Source organism: Oryx dammah, unplaced genomic scaffold, assembly GCF_014754425.2.
Source record: "Oryx dammah isolate SB20612 unplaced genomic scaffold, SCBI_Odam_1.1 HiC_scaffold_22, whole genome shotgun sequence".
Lineage (NCBI taxonomy): Eukaryota > Metazoa > Chordata > Mammalia > Artiodactyla > Bovidae > Oryx > Oryx dammah.
This window is the reverse complement of record NW_024070206.1, coordinates 38,804,017-38,822,025: the sequence shown is the minus strand read 5'-3', so window position 1 is coordinate 38,822,025 and position 18,009 is coordinate 38,804,017. Positions and strand designations below refer to the sequence as shown.

Sequence of the window (18,009 nt, the reverse complement as noted above, 5' to 3'; positions counted from 1 at the left end):
GGCCCTGTGATTTCCTTACCTGGGGCCCAACTTGATCCAAACAACCTCCAGCAAAAGGTAACGGGAATGGCCAAGGATTATGCCTGCCAACTTCTTCCTTCCTTCTCTTCTTCTCATTTTCCTTACTTTATTAACTAGCTCAGCATATATTTATTAAGCACTTACTGTGTGCACCGGGGCTTCTCAGGTGACTGCATGTGAGGTTTTCTCAGGTCACTGAAGCTAAGTCACTTCAGTCATATTTTACTCTTTGCAACCCTATGGACTGTTAGCCTCCAGGCTCCTCTGTCCATAATATTCTCCAGGCAAGAATACTGGAGTGGGTTGCCATGCCCTCCTGCAGGGGATCATCCCAACCCAGGGATCAAACTCCTATGTCTTACATCTTCTGCTTTGGTGGGTGGGTTTTTACCAGCAGTGCCCCCAGTTCAGTAGTAAAGAATCTGCCTACCAGTGCAGGAGACTCAGGAGATGCAGGTTCGATCCCTGGATTAGGAAAACCCCCTGGAGGAGGAAATGGCAACCTGCTCCAACATTCTTGCTGGGATATCCCATGGACAGAGGAGCCTGGACAGCTACAGTCCATGGGGTCACAGAGTCAGACACAACTGAGCAACTGAGCACACACACATATTCATTGTTCTGGAGTTACCTGGAAAACAAGAACATCCGAACTCTCTAGAGTCTTCAATCAAGATTGTTATTTGCTAAGCCGCATACCACTCTTTTGCAACCCCAGGGACCGTAGCCCACCAGGCTTCTCTATTCACATAGTACGAGAGCAGTGCAAGTTCTTATGATCTAAAACACTTCCAAACTATAGGTGCCAGTCATCCTTTGCTGGATCATAAAATAAATTTATTGAGTTAGGAAAAATTTTTTTTTACCAAATTTTAAAAATAGAAAAATGGCAAATAGTGTTTCTTACATGTAATAAAAAATACTTCATAAAATTTTTGGAGGAGAGATGTATACATGCATTCTGTCCTAAAGTAAAATGTATGTTTTACTATGAGACGAGGTTAAAAAAAAAGTTTAAAAGACACTATCCAGAGTTTAGAGGCAGATGACTTGAGTAAGTCAAAGAAGGAAGTCTGTTTCTGAAAGTACTTGAATGAAGCTTAGAGGAGTTGGGATGTCTTTTCAAATAAAAGAGCTACCAAAAAGAATTATAAAATTGTGAATTAAGCTATATCCATAAGTGAAAGTAAACTCTATAGAACCAGCTTAATCTTGAATGACCACTCTATGACCAACTATACTTCCAGAATCTCCTAGGAAACCTATGACCAATATACCAGAAAACCTACATCTCTCCACTTGGAATCAATCTCTTGTCTCTGATCTCACCAGGGAAACTTTGAATTGTTTTTGTAAGTTATACTCCATTTAGAAGAGTGACTGAAAATATTCTCTGTTCAATTGCTCATCCCAAATATGTACTTCAGATATTGTAAATATTTTTTAAAATGAAAAGCCTAAAGATAAGTTCCCAATTCAGTAAACTGAAAGTGATCCTCTCCTGATATTAAATCCACGTGTGAGTTCTACTGGCCTGTGGCTCCTCTGAGCTCTACGGGACTAATATTTATTGGGCAAACAAATTCAAGGACTCAGTACCACTGATATATGTTAGCATTATTTTTCGATTCAAAAGAAGGGAATAAAAAGAATAAAAGCAGTCAAGGTAGCCTCTAGAGAAGGGGAGCTGTTGTTGCAGGCATCTTGCAAGTTAATGGGAATTCACCCGGGACTCTAGAGCCACCCAGGGAGGGGAGAGAGGAGGAGACAGGGAGGGGGGTGGTGGTGGATGAAAACTCTTCCTTTGCAGCTGGCCCTCTCCCTCATTTGTTGCTCCAATAAGCAGTAATTAGGTCCTGAGCTAATGGTGTCAGCTGATTTGCTGTTTTTAGGCTAGACCCAGAGGAATCTCCATGGAAACCCTGCTGGAGTCGTCCCCCCACCTGGATGCTGAGTGCTCCTTTCCGCCACCTGGCTGCCGCCGGGCCCGCTGCTACCTCCTCCCGCCTCTAACCTGCAGCCTGCAACATGCGCACTGCCCCCGGGATCCCTAAATGGGACAATTCTGCCCGTGACGTCAGCGCCCAGCCGTCTCCACAGAAACTTTTGTCCCACTGGCCAATCAGAGAGCTTGGAAGGGGCCGGGGAAGGGGGGGGGCGGGAGGAGAGGGGAGTGGGAGGGGTGGGGGGGTGAGGGGAGAGGCGAGAGGTTTAGTGTGTGGAGCTGCTCGCGCTCCGCCCGGGCTGTCAGTCCCGGCTCCAGCCACCGCCGCGAGACCTTCCCGGAGACGCGCGCACACACAGCGCACCCCCTGCACACCCTCGCTCCCTGGCTCACACACACGCGCACACTCAGCCTGGTGGAGCAGGAGCCACTGACCGTTCTGCAAGTGCCGGGACCAGCCGCGGAGCAGTGGGGACAAACACCCCGCGTTCCTCCCAGTCGGGGCTTTCGTCTTGGAGACGGCGACGAGGGGGCGAAGGTGGGCTAGGACACGGACCCGGCGCCGGGCACTGGTCGGGCCGCCTTGCTGGCAGAGCCGCCTCCCGGGACGGGCGCGGGCCTCCGCAGAGAGTAGAATAAAGAGGAGCGGCCGCGATCGCAGCGCGAGGAGGATGGGAACTCCCCTATTTCCAGCTCTGTAACAAACGGATGGAAATCCTGAATGGAGGAACCGCTGATCTCATTTGCTTGAGAAATCGTCCGGAGGAACTCATATTTGGCTACTCTGAGCAGAGGAGGGGGTGTCCATGACGTGGCAGGGGGAAAATAGACATCCGAAACCTCCCGTGTGAACTGCAAAGTGTAACCAAGCAAGGGGAAAATGACAGCTGGCTATATTCTAATTTCATGCAGAGGGTTTGAAGCATCTGTATCGTAAACTTACTTCTATGCCTTGTACCCAGTTCATTAGAGACCAGAGGAGTCCTGTCTGGGGGCCCCAACGTTATCTGGGAGACCCGCCGCCAGCGGCCTGCCTTCGTTTACCCACTTCCCCCTGGAGCGGATATCTGTTCAGGGTACCACGGGCTATCCTAGAGAACTCCGGCCAAATCTCCGTGGATGCTTTGCTAATTCTGGGACTTAACTCCCGGAACCTACCTACGGGACTGGAATTTAGCCTAAATGCATCTGAAGAAATGACATTTTAAGCCGCTTTAAAAATACCTTAAGAAATTTCCTGTGTAGCAGGATTTGATGGGCTTAACAACATGACAGGTAAGAACTTTCTCTCTTTCTAGTCCCTGAACGCCCCACACAGAGAAGGCCGAAGCGGAACGGGACCCTGGAGGAAGGAGAGCCCGGGAACCCGGGTGCCCTTCGGGCTCTCAGGCGCCCGGCCGGGCAGCTGCTTTCGAGAGAGGCGCAGCCCTCGCTCCTGGACGGTGGTGGGGCCGGAGGCCGGGAAGCTTCGGGGGCGCGCGCGCGCGGGGAGGCGGCGCTGCGCTCCACCTGCCTGCTCCGGACGCAGCCCCGGGCGAGGCGTCGAGGGACCACCCCAAGTCAATATTGGGATTTTTAATAAACCAAGGAATGGGATTTTAATTATTCAAAACCCAGCTCCTCCGGGCCAGAGGATGGTCCTACTCCCACAATATTAGAGACCCATCACTAAGGAAGAGAACAGCGTCCAGAGACATCCGTCGCAATTGCGAATGAAACCAGAGAGTTGGTAGCACAGGGCATTGATCGCTGGTGCCCAGCCGGACCCTCCTCCCCGTCGCCCCATCCCTCCCCGCTTCCCCCCGACCCGAGGCAGGCTCTGGCGGCGCCCGGGACCTCGCGTCCCCTACGTCGTGGCGGGGGTCTGCATTTTTCATGAGCCCGGGGTGAACAGGTGCGAAGTGCGCTGGGAGCCTCCGGCCGGCTGCCGGGCGCGCGGAACATGGAGAGCGAGCGCGAGGTGTACCGCCAGTTCCAGGACTGGTGCCTCCGGACTTACGGGGACTCGGGCAAGACCAAGACGGTGACCCGTAAAAAATACGAGCGGATCGTCCAGCTCCTCAACGGCTGCGAGTCGAGCTCCACGGACAACGCCAAATTTAAATTCTGGGTCAAATCGAAGGGTTTCCAGCTGGGCCAGCCGGACGAGGTCCGCGGGGGCGGCGGCGGCGGCGCCAAGCAAGTGCTCTACGTGCCGGTCAAGACCACGGTGAGTGACTCGCCTTCTTCTGTTATTTGTCTGCCAGAGCAGCCCGGCGGGGAGGTGGGGGTGGGGGGAGAAAGGGGGGAGCCGTGAGCCACCGTTGGCTCGTTTGCCCCCACCCTTCTCAACCCCCCTCCCCAAGTCGTCCCCACTCGCGTGAGCCAGGCGCGTTTCCCCCAACGTGGAGTCTTTGTGGTCCTGTATTTTAAAGCAGCAGCGCATCTCTCGAGCGCGCAGCGGTCCTCGTCTCCGGAGCTTCCATCCCCGGGTCGGGCGGCATCTCGCGTTCTCGGACTGGGCCATTGTCCCACGTCCTTCGCTGGGCGCCCGGCGCGTGTCCCGCCTTCGCCGCCGCGCATAAAGGCCACGCTGAAACCCCAGCCGCACGCTCTGATAATAGATGATTCTGATCGATAGTCTGCGGAGTCTTTTTATTGGCACAAAGCCCGAACGTGGCGCTGGTCGTGGATGTGTGGGGTTCCCCCGACCCCTCCTGCCACGGACACTATCAGGTTTTATTGTTAGTTAGACCGCCGCCTGGGAGACACCTGGCTGTCCGATCGCCTTAATCTCTCCCTGAGATCTTGCCCTGAAGATTTAGATGGTAGATAGGGTCCTGGAGATGCCTCCTCCTGCCCACCGCCCCCCACCGCTTCCTTCCTCACTTGCAGCTTTCACAAATAAAGCTGCAGCTACATGAAGAACAACAAAGAGTGATGGGTTTGGGCGCAATCAAGTGGTGTACGTTATTTGTTCCTTATTCTGGGATGGCTCTAGTCTCACGGCCGCAAAGCTGCAAGCCCAGGCGCTGGCGCTGAGATCTCAGTGTATCTTAGCCTCCCCAGGCAGAAGCCTGTGAGGTCGGGGAGCGGCGGCAGCATCAATTTCCGTTTTCAGAAGATGGGAACTGTGGGCTACAAGTAGGATTGCAGATCAGATCCATAAGACCTCTTTCTTCATCATGCTAGGTGGGTAGTCGTCCGGAGTAGGGGTGGGGGAGGGTTATTTGGCATTCGGTACATTTTTGCCTCGCTTTGGGGTTTCTTGAGCATTTGCTCCTCTTCCTCCATCTCTCACTGGCAACTGTTTTCCGTGCAGTATTCCTGGAGGATGCTAGAAAGGAGATGCCTTGAAAGCTATTCATCTATCTGAAACGGAGGTATATTAAATTGGAAATACATGCTTGAGAGATTTTTCAAAGGATTATATGGAAGACTTTTTGGAAAGCAGTTTATGGTTTCTTGAGATTAATTAGGGGTAGTTGTTTGAAGGAAGTATATTTCTTCTGAAATTTATATGGAAAAATGGACATGGGAATAAAGGTGAAACGGAAACACACATAAAAGTTCTGCTTTTTTTTTTTTTAATATGCATCATTGTTGAAAGGTTTCTAGGCGGGCGAACTATAAACGCAGCCTTCGCCTTTCACATGTGGCATTGCTAAAGACAATGGTGAGATTGCTTTATTAATAATGAGCACTAGATGGGCATGGATGAACTTAGGTTTATTTACATCTGGATGAGCCAGAAGTCTGTCATAGAGAATGAGGAACTTTGATTCATTTATATTGGGGGTAACATTAAGAACCTGATTTTTAAAAATAACTTAGTTAGACAAAGTAAATTAGAGTTCAGAACATATAAATGTATTTTTCTTTGGGTGGTACTGAACTAATTGATGAATAAAATAATGATTTAAGATATATTTATCTGAATATTGCTTAATAAGATTGTGTGTGTTTTGTTTTGTAAATTGCTAGCTGGGAGTTTGTTTTCATTTCTTAAAATATTTTACTTAGGCACCTCTGCTTATGTGTCAGATTGCTTCACTTGTGTATTTCTCCAATGAGTTTATACCTGCATGGATTTGGTTACATCTACTGCATGTATATACAGGTGTTCTTTTTTTAAAACGTTAAATAAAAATTCTAACATAAATTGTGTAGTGGTCATGGAGGCACTAAGATAAACATGGATGCCAGTAATTCAAACCAGCATTCACATTCTTCGGGACCACATTTTCATTGAAAAATTAATGCAGAGTTGTTAAGAAATTGCTGCTAAGAAATCTAATATAGATTAACAACTCCAGGATTAATAATAAAATAACATGTGTTTCTCTTTTCAGTAAAGATTCTATATAGTTAAGGGAGAAAATGTAATCCTTGAGGTGATGTTCTTGCATGATGGTTTCCTGTGTAGTATTTAAGAGCGCTGATTTTCATTCACATCTGTTTTGAAATTTTGAAGAGGTTTTTAATTCATGAACTTTCCTATTGCTCTTTATGAAATTTTTATGCTGCTCCTGGCATAGAATTATAGGCTCCTCCTTCTCTGAGAGACAGCCAATCATCATTTCATTGACTTAAAAAATAAATAAAAGATCCCTTTTATCATGTGTTTCCCCACATATCAGAGTATTTCTTCCTTAAACCTATGATGGTTTTTCTTTATGATAGCAGGGGTGCAGTCATCAGAAAGAAAAAAAAAAGTTTTTTTTTTTTTTTGTCTTGCATCCAAAAGCATTTATAGGTTGAAAGAGAGTACTGTATTTGAATGGTATTTTCAAGTAGACTGAGAATCATTCTAGGATTCTGAGGTTTGAAGGTTTATGGCTGGCTTTGCTTCACTGAGAGCAATTCATTCCTGGTGTTGCAGTTACCCATTGCTGTTGGTAATTAGGCATCATTACTACTGCGAAAGGGAAAGAGGAGCAGAGAGGACAGGCCGGGGCTAATTAACTCCTTGTGTTTAATGAGAGAAAGGGAGACTGATAGCAACTGGGAGGTCGGACTAGAACAGAGCAGACACACCATGCAGGCTTAATTGAAACAGGACTATCTTTCATTCTAAAAGAAGCTTGGTCCTATCTCTTGGTTTTCCAAAAGAGCAGATGTATTTATAGCTTCGCAGATACTTTCCCCTTGAAGCCTCAAGGTAACTGATGATAAAATCAAGCAAGTGACAACTGACTTAAAAATGTAGAATATTGGAGAAGATAAACATGCCCCTTACTGTTTGTACTGGCCATGCCTAAAACTGAGGGGACATATCTGTCACTGTTTAGATTACTGTGTGGCTGAGCAGATACTGTTTGGTCACCAAGCAACAACATCCTGCGACTCAGCCATTTTAGGTCTGGAGTAAGACTGTGTGTGCACACGTGTGCGCGTATACACACACACGTGTGCTTTGCTGAGCATGGGATCTCAGTTCTTTTCCATACGACCGCTGTTACTTTTCTATGTTCTTTCCTTAAAGGTGTCAGAAATTTAGAAGTATGAAATTATGGTAACTTCAAACAGTTCTAAAAAAGATACAGGAAATGCTTGACATTGATTCAGAAGCAATGTTTAATCAGTGACCGTTCAAAATTAGCCTCACTATGGTTACTGTTTTACATCTCTGATAGTTCTAGCTTAGTTTGTTTTCAGAAGCTTTATATCCCGATTGACTCTTTGTTTTCTGGCAACAATTAGTTAAAACATCACACTTTAAAATGTAACCACATTTTACTGCTTCATATTAGGAAAGGTAAACTTAGAAAAGAATCAGAAATTTCATTACATTTCATTAGTAATATTATTCACACATTGTTTATTTTATAAAAATCCACTGCATTCTGTAAGTCATTAGGAAATACCGTAAACTCACATTTCTATTTGTCTTTCAGTCTTAACCAAACAAGGTAATGAATATCCGAAGTATAAAATCAAATAATATGAACAATGCTTTTCTTTCCTTGTATTTGTAGGAACAGACATTTCAGCCTTTTTTTTTAAAGCATTTACGTGTATTTTTTCCCTTTATTTAGTATTTTTCCCCTTTATTTATTCCACGAGGAAACATAAAATGAATTTTTTATCCAGAAAAGAAAATATAGTATCTCTAGTTATGTCATTTAAAAATGATAATTTATTCAGTTCTCAATTGGTAGCCTCAGATTTCATATTTTCTCACTGTGTATACTACTAATTGATTATTGTACAGTGATTAGAATGAATATTCATGGACTGGTTCATAAGCAGTTACTGGTTTTTAGTTCTCTGATTGTAGTTTTGGGTATTTTTTTAAATACCCCATCAGAGTGACTAAAATAATACATAAGGAGTCTGTGTACATTTCCACTTGGCCTAAGTCCGTGACTAAGGCTCACATCATATATGCTGGGTCTTGATCTGTAATTTGCTGTAGAATTTCTAGAAAACAAAGCTGAGGGATATGCCAGCTATGCAAAATGATACTTTGTATCTCTGACAGAGACAAGTCAAAACAGTAGTCACTGAGACAACCACATTTTGCTTATGTCTTAATACTTCCACAGTGGGAATTGTTACTGATGACTGATGCATTTCCCCCCATTTTCTTTTAAATAGTCTGGGACACACTATACCATATATCTTTATGGGGGTTAAAGACATCCCAAATATGTGTCTCAGCATTGTGGTTTATAAGCTGACTTCAGTGGCATTTAGAGTTGTTGGGAGGAATCAGTCATCCATGGCAAGTCCAAGTCCTTGGCACAGCACCTCCTCTGGGTTCTGAGGGAATAGTTGGGTGTCTTTACTAGAGGCCAGGCTTCCCTGGTGCCTCAGATGGTAAAGCATCTGCCTGCAATGCGGGAGACCTGGGTTCAATCCCTGGGTTGGGAAGATCCTTTGGAGAAGGAAATGGCAACCCACTCCAGTACTCTTGCTTGGAAAATTCTTTGGATGGAAGAGCCTAGTAGGCTATAGTCCAGGGGTCACAAAGAGTCGGACACGACTGAGTGACTTCACTTTCCTTTCCTTTCCTTTTACTAGAGGCCAGTTGGCCATGAGGATTAAGAGACAAAGGGTTTGTCGAGTTAACACCCCTGAATGTTAGAAGGAAATCAGACCCTCTTAGTACAAAAGGACTAGTTGTTCAATCATGAATTTGTGTCTGACTCTTCGTGACCCAATGGACGGTAGCCTGCCAGGCTCCTCTGTCCATGGGATTTTCCAGGCAAGAGTACTGGAGTGGGTTGTCATTTCCTTTTCCAGGGAATCTTCCTGACCCAGGAATCAAATCCACATCCCCTGTATTACAGGCAGATGCAGATTAACCTGGGGAGCCCATATGAGGACTATCCCACATTTATTTCTGAAGATACCAGTCCTTAACTTTTCTGTTAGTTCTTCTTAGTTGTGTTACTAGTGACTATGGTGAAGGTGAGGGCTAAGACCCAACACATATGTATTCCCTCTAGAAACCTTCTGAACAGCTGTTCTGAGATCCTATTTGTCAAGATTTTAACTCTGGACTTTCTGTATAGGATAGAGGAAAGATGAGGAAGGAAATACAGGGATGTGGCAGCAGAATTTCCAAAAGTTTCGATCTCCACGTCAAGATCATAAAGACCTCTCACTAACAGCTGTTGTATTTGCCAAGATTTTTTATATCTCACTAGGAAAGATTAAAGTGAATCCAGTGTGTTTTAGCTTATGCTCCTTTTCATAGTCCTAGGATGGCAATGTAAACTTCATGGACAGCATGGATGGCAGGAAACATGGTATAGTAGGCAGGGTAAGGATTTTAGAGCAAGATTTAAATCCTGGATTTAACATTTACTGGAGTTGCAAGTTCAGTTCAGTTCAGTCACTCAGTCGTGCCCAGCTCTTTGCGACCCCATGAACCGCAGCATGCCAGGCCTCCCTGTCCATCACCAACTCCCGGAGTCCACCCAAACCCACGCCCATTGAGTTGGTGATGCCATCCAGCCATCTCATCCTCTGTTGTCCCCTTCTCCTCCTGCCCCCAGTCCCTCCCAGCATCTTTTCATGAGGTGGCCAAAGTATTGGAGTTTCAGCTTCAACATCAGTCCTTCCAATGAACACCCAGGACTGATCTTTAGGATGGACTGGTTGGATCTCCTTGCAGTCCAAGGGACTCTCAAGAGTCTTCTCCAACACCACAGTTCAAAAGCATCCATTCTTCGGTGCTCAGCTTTTTTTATAGTCCAACTCTCACATGCATACATGACCACTGGAAAAACCATAGCCTTGACTAGACGGACCTTTGTTGACAAAATAATGTCTCTGCTTTTTAATAGAAAGTTTCTTATTTAAAGACACAGTTTTCTCTTTGCTTCTCTTTGAGGATTTCGTTTTGCATCCAAAACTTTGCCTAGTTTTAGTTTTGGATGAGAATTAATAATCATACTTCATAGGCATATAGTATTACAGCATATGCTTGACACATAATAGATGCTACAAAAATAGAAGCTAATCTAAGCTAATCTAATTAACAAGTCAAGAACACCATGATATAATTTTAATTATGTGTTATGAACTCAAAATCACAGTGTAATGAGTTAAAATATAAGATACATATATACATTAATGATTATACATTATAATGTAATATAACATTATATATTTATAATGTTAACATTATAACATAATATAATATAACATTAATGTATTATATTGCATCTTTTTTTCTTACTCCACTTTTAGAAAATAAAAATGACTTTGTTTTCTTAAAAGTGATACTTCCTCATTACTCAAAAGTCTAAGTGAAAAGGAAAAAATTGCCAAAAATTCATTCTAAGTCTCTTGCCTAGATATAACCATTAACTAATTATGAGTATCATTATAGACATCCATCTAAACAAGTATCCCAAAAGATGAGAGATAATGGTTGATAGCCATACTGTGTATGGAGAAGCAGAAGTGATTTTCTAAAACTGGGATGATAACTATATGCTAATTTAAGAAGAATAAAATATAATATTACCAAAATGTCACAAAAATACATGAAATTCAAAAATTTTCTAATAGGTTAAGGCTTATTCATAGAAGTGTTTATTCCTAAAATTGACAGAAAAGTTTAAGAAAAAGATCAATGTTAAATTATATTTATTTTTTTAACTACAATTTCAGTTTTATACCATATTATTGACTTTCTCTAGTGGTAGATAAGGAACAAATCTTTTTTCATTTCTCTCCTTCTTGTTACTGATATCCCTGTTTATAATACATTACATTTATTCTAATTGTTACATATTTTGTTGTATTATCTAAATTACATCATTGCTTTTATTGTCAAGGTTCTTTATATTTATGTTATAGTATGTAATTTGCTTCTTACAATTATTGTCCCTTTATTATGTTTAAATGCGTATCACCCATTCTTTTACCTGGTTTTCTTTACCTCTAAATTATCTGACTTGATCCATCTGTTGGTTAGTGGTAATTCCTGATCATCATTTTTTCCCCTAAAGAAGGGCTCCTATTTTCTATTCTTTGGGTTTATATGCAACTGGAAAATATTTGTCCTTTTCCTTTGTACCTAAAGGGCAACTTAGGTAGGTATAATTTCTTTGTTTTCACTCTTTCCACTAGAACATTGTAGATAATTGTATTAGTGCTATTAAAATTTGACGGCAAACTTTTTTCCAAATTTCATGGATTTATTTACTTAGGTATCCTTAAAATTAAATAATTTGACTAAGGTACACTTTGAATTCCTTTTATTACTCTCTCTTTCTCTTGAGTAGTGGTTCCCCCGTCCATAGCTTCAGTTGTGTGTCTGTTTTGAAGATTTAATATGCTTCTGCTGGAGTTTAGATCTTTGCTTTGGGTTTTCTACTAGATGTTTTCCATCAAGATATTCCAAAGCACTTAAAATTAAACAAATTCAAAAATTTTTCTTTTCTCCATTCCCCATACTAGGTCCTCCAAGCTAATCTCTTCCAAAAAAAAAAAAAGAATTTTTTTTTCTTTAAAATTTTTCTTTCTCCATGGGTGGCAATACAATTTCCTCACCTTTCCAAGCCAAAAGTCTGTTTGATCTGATTAGTTTTTTGTTCCTTTCTTCTCTCCTTATGGTCGGTGCTTGATAGAATACTGTTGATTCTATCAACTTAATATCAGTTGAACCAACTGACCATATTCTTATTACATCATACCATGAGGTATGTCTATTGCTTGATAATTTGTTGTTTGTTTGTTTTTGCAAAATTTGTTTTGATGGAAAGGAGGGCATCATGTGTAATACATCTTTAGCAGTAATTAATGGGATAAATGAAAATCACTTCCCAGCCCCATAACACAATGGAATCTTCTTATTTAAATACCACACACTAACTAGTTATAACCAGATTTGGGGACTGTTTTTTAAATTTTATTTATTTAGGTTAAAAAAATAACATATACTTTTCCATCTTAAACATATGTAAGTGTGTGATACAATAGTATTAAGCATATGCACTTTGTTGTACAAAAGATCTCTAGAATGTTTTCATCTTGTAAAACTGAAACTCTGTAACTAATAACTCCCTCTTTCCCCTTCCCTCCAGCCCCTGGAAACCACCATTCTGCTTTCTGATTCTGTGAATCTGACCACATTTGATACCTCATATAATTGCATGCATGCTTACCCTGCCATGTCTGACTCTTTGCTACCCCATGGACTGTAGCCTGCCAGACTCCTGTCCATGGGTTCTCCCAGGAGTGAGTTCCCACTTCCTTCTCCAAGGGATCTTCCCAGCCTAGGGATTGAACTGGAACCTTCTGCATTGCCGACTCAATGGGCATGAGTTTGAGTAAACTCCAGGAGTTGGTGATGGACAGGGAGGCCTGGGGGCTGCAGTCCATGGGGTCACAAAGAGTCGGACACGACTGAGCAACTGAACTGAACTTCTGCATTGCAGGCAGATTCTTCACCTTTCGAGCCATTGGGGAAGTCTCCCTCCCCCCACAGTATAAGTGGAATTACACAGTGTTTGTCTTTTGTGATTGATTATCTCACTTAGCATAATACCCTCAAAATTCATCCATGTTAAATTGTGTCACAGAATTTCCTTACTTTTAATGGCTGAATAATATGCTATTTTATGTATTTACCATATTTTTTTAATTCATTTGTCGATGAGCATTTGAATTGCTTCCATCTTTGGGCTTCCCTGATATCTCAGTTGGTAAAGAATCCATCTGCAGTGCAGGAGATTACGGTTCAATTCCTGGGTCGGGAAGATTCCCTGGAGAAGGGATAATCTGCCCACTCCAGTATTCTTGAGCTTCCCTTGTGGCTCAGCTGGAGAAGAATCTGCCTGCAATGAGGGAGACCTGGGTTCAATCGCTGGGTTGGGCAGATCCCCTGGAAAAGGGAAAGGCTACCCACTCTATTATTTTGGCCTGGAGAATTTCATGACCTGTATAGTCCATGGGGTGGCAAAGAGTCAACATGACTGAGCGACGTTCACTTTCACTTTTGGCTGTTAGAAATAGTGCTGCTGTGAAGGGTATCCCTTCAAAACTCTGCTTTCAATTCTTTTGGATGTATACCCACAAGTGGGATTGCTGGATCACATGGTAGTTCTATTGTTAATTTTTGAGGAACTTCCATACTGTTTTCCTGAGCAGTTATACCATGTGTAGCCCCATCAGAAGCAGGAAAAGATGGGCTTTGTTTTTTAAAAGCTGTGAAATTGGTGACTTTGCTTGTCATTTAGAGTTCTTTAATGAGTACATTGCTTCTTTAGGCAATAGAAAGTTTTGAATGTAACACAATTAATAAAAATGCCTTGCATTTATCAACTTATTAATAGATATTGGTTAAGGATTGAGATAATAACTTTAAACAAAATGTCCCCTTTAACATTCACAATAATCCTATCAGATGAACATTTTTCATTACATACTTGATAAAATTGTGGTTTAAATTAAGATAACTTTCTAACGTCACACAGCTTCTAAGTGTTAGTGTTTTAGTGTTGGGACAAGAAACTATTTCAGTTGGATTCCAAAGTCCTTGCTCTGGTTTCCAAACTTAAAATAATGCACTCTAGTGATTAAAACAAATTGAATATTCCCCCAACATGTGTATTTTTATAAATTACATATAGTTCTGTATCAATACTTAATACATAGCACATATTCAAAAATGAAAATATATAGGACTGTTAGTTCAGTTCAGTCGCTCACTTGTGTCCGACTCTTTGCGACCCCCTGGACTGCAGCACGCCAGGCTTCCCTGTCCATGACCAACTATTACTAAATGTATACAAACATAAAAATTTTAATGTTTTTATTCATCTCAGTAGGTCATCTCATGCATTTCCTGGGGTGTGCACATACCAGTTTGGAGACAGTTACTTTAATCCATAGGATAATATTGTGAGTGTTTGATCGCTTAGTTGTGTCTGACTCTTTGTGACCCCCTGGACCGTAGCCTGCCAGGCCTCTTTGTCCATGGGATTCTCCCGGCAAAAATACTGGAGTGGGTTGCCATTTCCTTCTCTAGGGGATCTTCCCGACCCAGGAATTGAACCCGGGTCTCCTGCCTTGCAGGCAGATGATTTACTGACTGAGCTATTGTTGAAGGCAGAAACTATTGTTGAAGCCTAATATTACCTCACAATAAATCATTTTAGTTAAGACCTTACACTTCAGCTAAAATATCGCCTTCTCTCTTACAGGGGAGTGCCTCTGTACTTAACACAATATTAAAAATAATTTCTTAGCCATAAAAATCCATGACATCCATAAAACCATTGTACTCTTTCGGTATTGTTTTGGTGGAGGTGAGATTTTATTTCATCAAAGGCAAGTTGAGATGGTACACAGTCAAGAATAACTGAAGTGCAGGGTACAGAGGAAGATGAAGTTGGAAAAATGGGTGGGGGCAAAATTATGGGCAGCCTCTACCGCCATGTTGCAAAGTTTGACCTTCCTTCTATAGGGAATGCCAGCTACCAGAAGTGTTTGAGCAAAGACATTATGATTTAGGTCTTACGGGTAGGGACTTGAGATCTCTCCTTGGTTTATGCTGATTATAAATCAAATGAATAAAGAATAAAAGTTGAATAGTTCCTTTTGCCTCAATATTTGTTTGAAGTATTATAGTTATAAATATTACACAGATACTGAAATCAAATTGTTAAGCAGTAAATCAATATAATTCAATAGCTTGATATTGTGTAATTGAATTATGCTGTACAAACGTCAGACTTTATTAATTCCAATACAGTGTTAAAAATAGGATTGTTTGAAATGTAAGAAAATAAATTTAAAGACACTTAAAAGGACACAACTTAATGACCCAACAACAAGGCATCCCTAAACAACGCAGTTTAGTTGTTCCTGGTTTTAAAATTTCTACAAAAGAATGATACTCTAAATACTGTTCTGTGTCTTGTACTTTTATTGGATATTGTTGTGAGATTCACCCATGTTGTTGTATGTAGCTGTTGTTAGTGTTCTTTAGAATGAATGTATCAAAATTTCATTCATCCTGCTGATGATACATTTGACTATTTGACTTCTAACTTGTTTAATGTATTACGAACATTTGACAAAATGTGGCAAGAATTTAAATCTATAAAAATTAAAACAAAAACTTTGGAAAGGAAAAGGAATATGGATAAAATCATCTTGTAATAAAATGTTTTTTTTTTTCCTTCTGTTTTTAGAGCTGAGGAGAAATAATTTTTGAACTCTTATTACTACATCCACAGCTACAAAGATTTACCAGAGAAATTGTTCTAAAACCCATGGGAGATTTCTCTATATTAATAGAATACTTATTCAAGCACAGACCTTTTCAAAGTAATGTTTCAAATATTGTTTAGAACATGGAGTTTATACTTTAAGGCAGTATTCTAAATCTTATTCTAAGTTGTTCATTCCTCAGACTTGTTTGATTTTAAATCCACGTGTGTGTCTCTGTCGCTATGATTCTTCAATCTTTGTGTACTGTGATAGGCAGGATTCTAAGATGACTCCGAAATGACTCTCACATGTGTTTAATTCCCTTACCTTTGAGTGTGAGTGGAAAGTGTGCAAATGATCTCTGATTCCTATGGTTATGTTATACGGAACAGTTAACTTGAAGAAAGGGGGCTCTTTTAGGTGGGTCTGACTTAATCACATTAACCTTTTAAAAGCAGAGAGTTTTTATAGCCGAAATAGGCAGAGAATTTCAAACCCTGAGTTGGATTCATCGTAAGGGAGATTCTCTGGTGCTGAGATGGAGGGGGCCATGTGGTTAGGAGCTGAGAGCATGCCTTGCCAACAGCTAGCAAAACAATGGGGACCCAAGTCCTACAACCACAGGGAATAAATTCTGACCAAAGGAAGCTTTTCCCAGTTGGGCTTCCAAGAAAGAATGTAGCTGTCTTCCACCTTGATTTCAGCTTTATAAGAACCTGAGCACAAGACCCATTCAAATATGCTGGACTTTTGAACCATAGAAACTGTGAGATAATATAACTTTGTGAAGCTTTAAGCCACCCAATTTGTAATTACACAGTGAGAGAAAATAATACATAGTTTTTTGGTCTAAATTTTTCAAAAAGCATTTGCTCAGTTAAAACAACTTTCTAAAAAGCACATTTGACTAATTGTGGTTTAAGATGCAGCTGGGAATAATTTAAATGGCATTCTGCTAATGCCTAATGTGTTGCCATTTTAATCGTTTTTGATGAGATGGTCCATAATTTAGTAAAATATATAATTTCTAACAGCTCATTTGAGATAGTTATTGATCACATTAGATATATTTGTGCATATATATATATTACTTATTACTAGGTACTATTTTGATTTTTTGTTTTAATTAAAATATTTTATTTCATTATATTCCATCTATCTTTTTTATAGAAAATGAAGTGGTTTACTGTTTTATGATTTTCAGGGAGGATAGAGATTGAGGAGTGCATGTATTAAAATAGAGCATTATACACATCATTATATTAATATATGTTTAAGTATTTTTTGCCTGCATAGTGACAAATAACAATATGCAGCAATATCATTTATTAGCACTAACCATACTATAATTTTATTTTTGAATAATTATTTTGTTATAATATTATACATTTTAAATGAAACTTTAATATTTGTGAAATTAGCATGTAGAAAATAACAATAATAGGTATATCTTCTTCTGTTAAGATATTAACAGGAATTGGAATCATTTTCCGCTCTCTGTTGAGAAGAGAACATCTTTATTTTGATTATTTTCCCTTTCTATCTGAGGTTTTTTCAAGAGACTCTTATGTCCCACTCTTCCTAATTTTAATCAAGTGTTCATTTGTGCTAGTTATTCTCAGAGTTACAGATTTTTCAAGTGTTTGGCACTGTTAGAAAACTGGAAGGTTGCGAAGGAGACTCAGAATATAAGTTCAGGAAGTTGGAAGCTTCATTTTGGTGATACAAAGGAGTAGCTTGTCTGACAGAGAAAAGGTATTTTTGTTGCTAGTTCTTCCTTTTTTAAAGTTATATGTTTTCAGAAAATATTATTTGAATATTTGGGTCTCATCATTATGTATAAAGATAGTAGTCACTGAGATAAGGTTGGCCAATATTTTTTAAGCTATCTTTTTTTTTTATTTTGGTGGGGTGCCAGGGTGCAGAGACAACACTTATAGGTGGACCCGACTGCAGTTGCCAGATGGCTAGAGGGCTTTAGGGGTTTAATCTAGGAACATGGGGCAAAGATAAGTGGCACATATGAGGATCTAATGTCTAGTTGGGTCATAATAACACTATGCTCTAACCAATTGACCTAATTAGATGGGATTTTCAAGACTAGATGGTATTTTGATTGAAAGTATAATAAAAAATCTCTTAGTAGAGCTTCACTAACTAGTGAATTAATCACTCTTCCCAGAGTGTGGATTGTTCATTCAAAATAGTCTACGCTGTAGTAACTCCTGTACCTTGTACACATAAAATTGAGTTGTGTATATATTACTGGTTGCATTTTCCCACATCTTTTATGTGAGTTTCAATTATTATCATAATTATGGCATTTAAATATTTCATAACTGATAAACTGAATGCATGAATGTAAATTCAGTGCTTTAGAAAGG

The 18,009-nt window shown here is 40.7% G+C and overlaps 1 protein-coding gene across 3 annotated transcripts in view; it reads left to right on the top strand.

Annotated features, from left to right (window-relative positions):
• The first annotated feature begins 3,515 nt into the window (after positions 1 to 3,515).
• Positions 3,516 to 18,009, top strand: part of NOL4 (nucleolar protein 4) — a 467,787-nt gene continuing 453,293 nt past the window's right edge. For 2 of the 3 annotated variants that reach the window (XM_040264815.1, XM_040264814.1), the window contains exon 1: positions 3,516 to 4,175. In XM_040264815.1, coding sequence (XP_040120749.1) covers positions 3,909 to 4,175 — 267 coding nt within the window. In that variant the 5' untranslated portion in view covers positions 3,516 to 3,908. Of the gene's footprint in view, positions 4,176 to 5,245; positions 5,329 to 18,009 lie in introns of those variants that run through there. The other variant, XM_040264816.1, reaches the window with a different exon arrangement.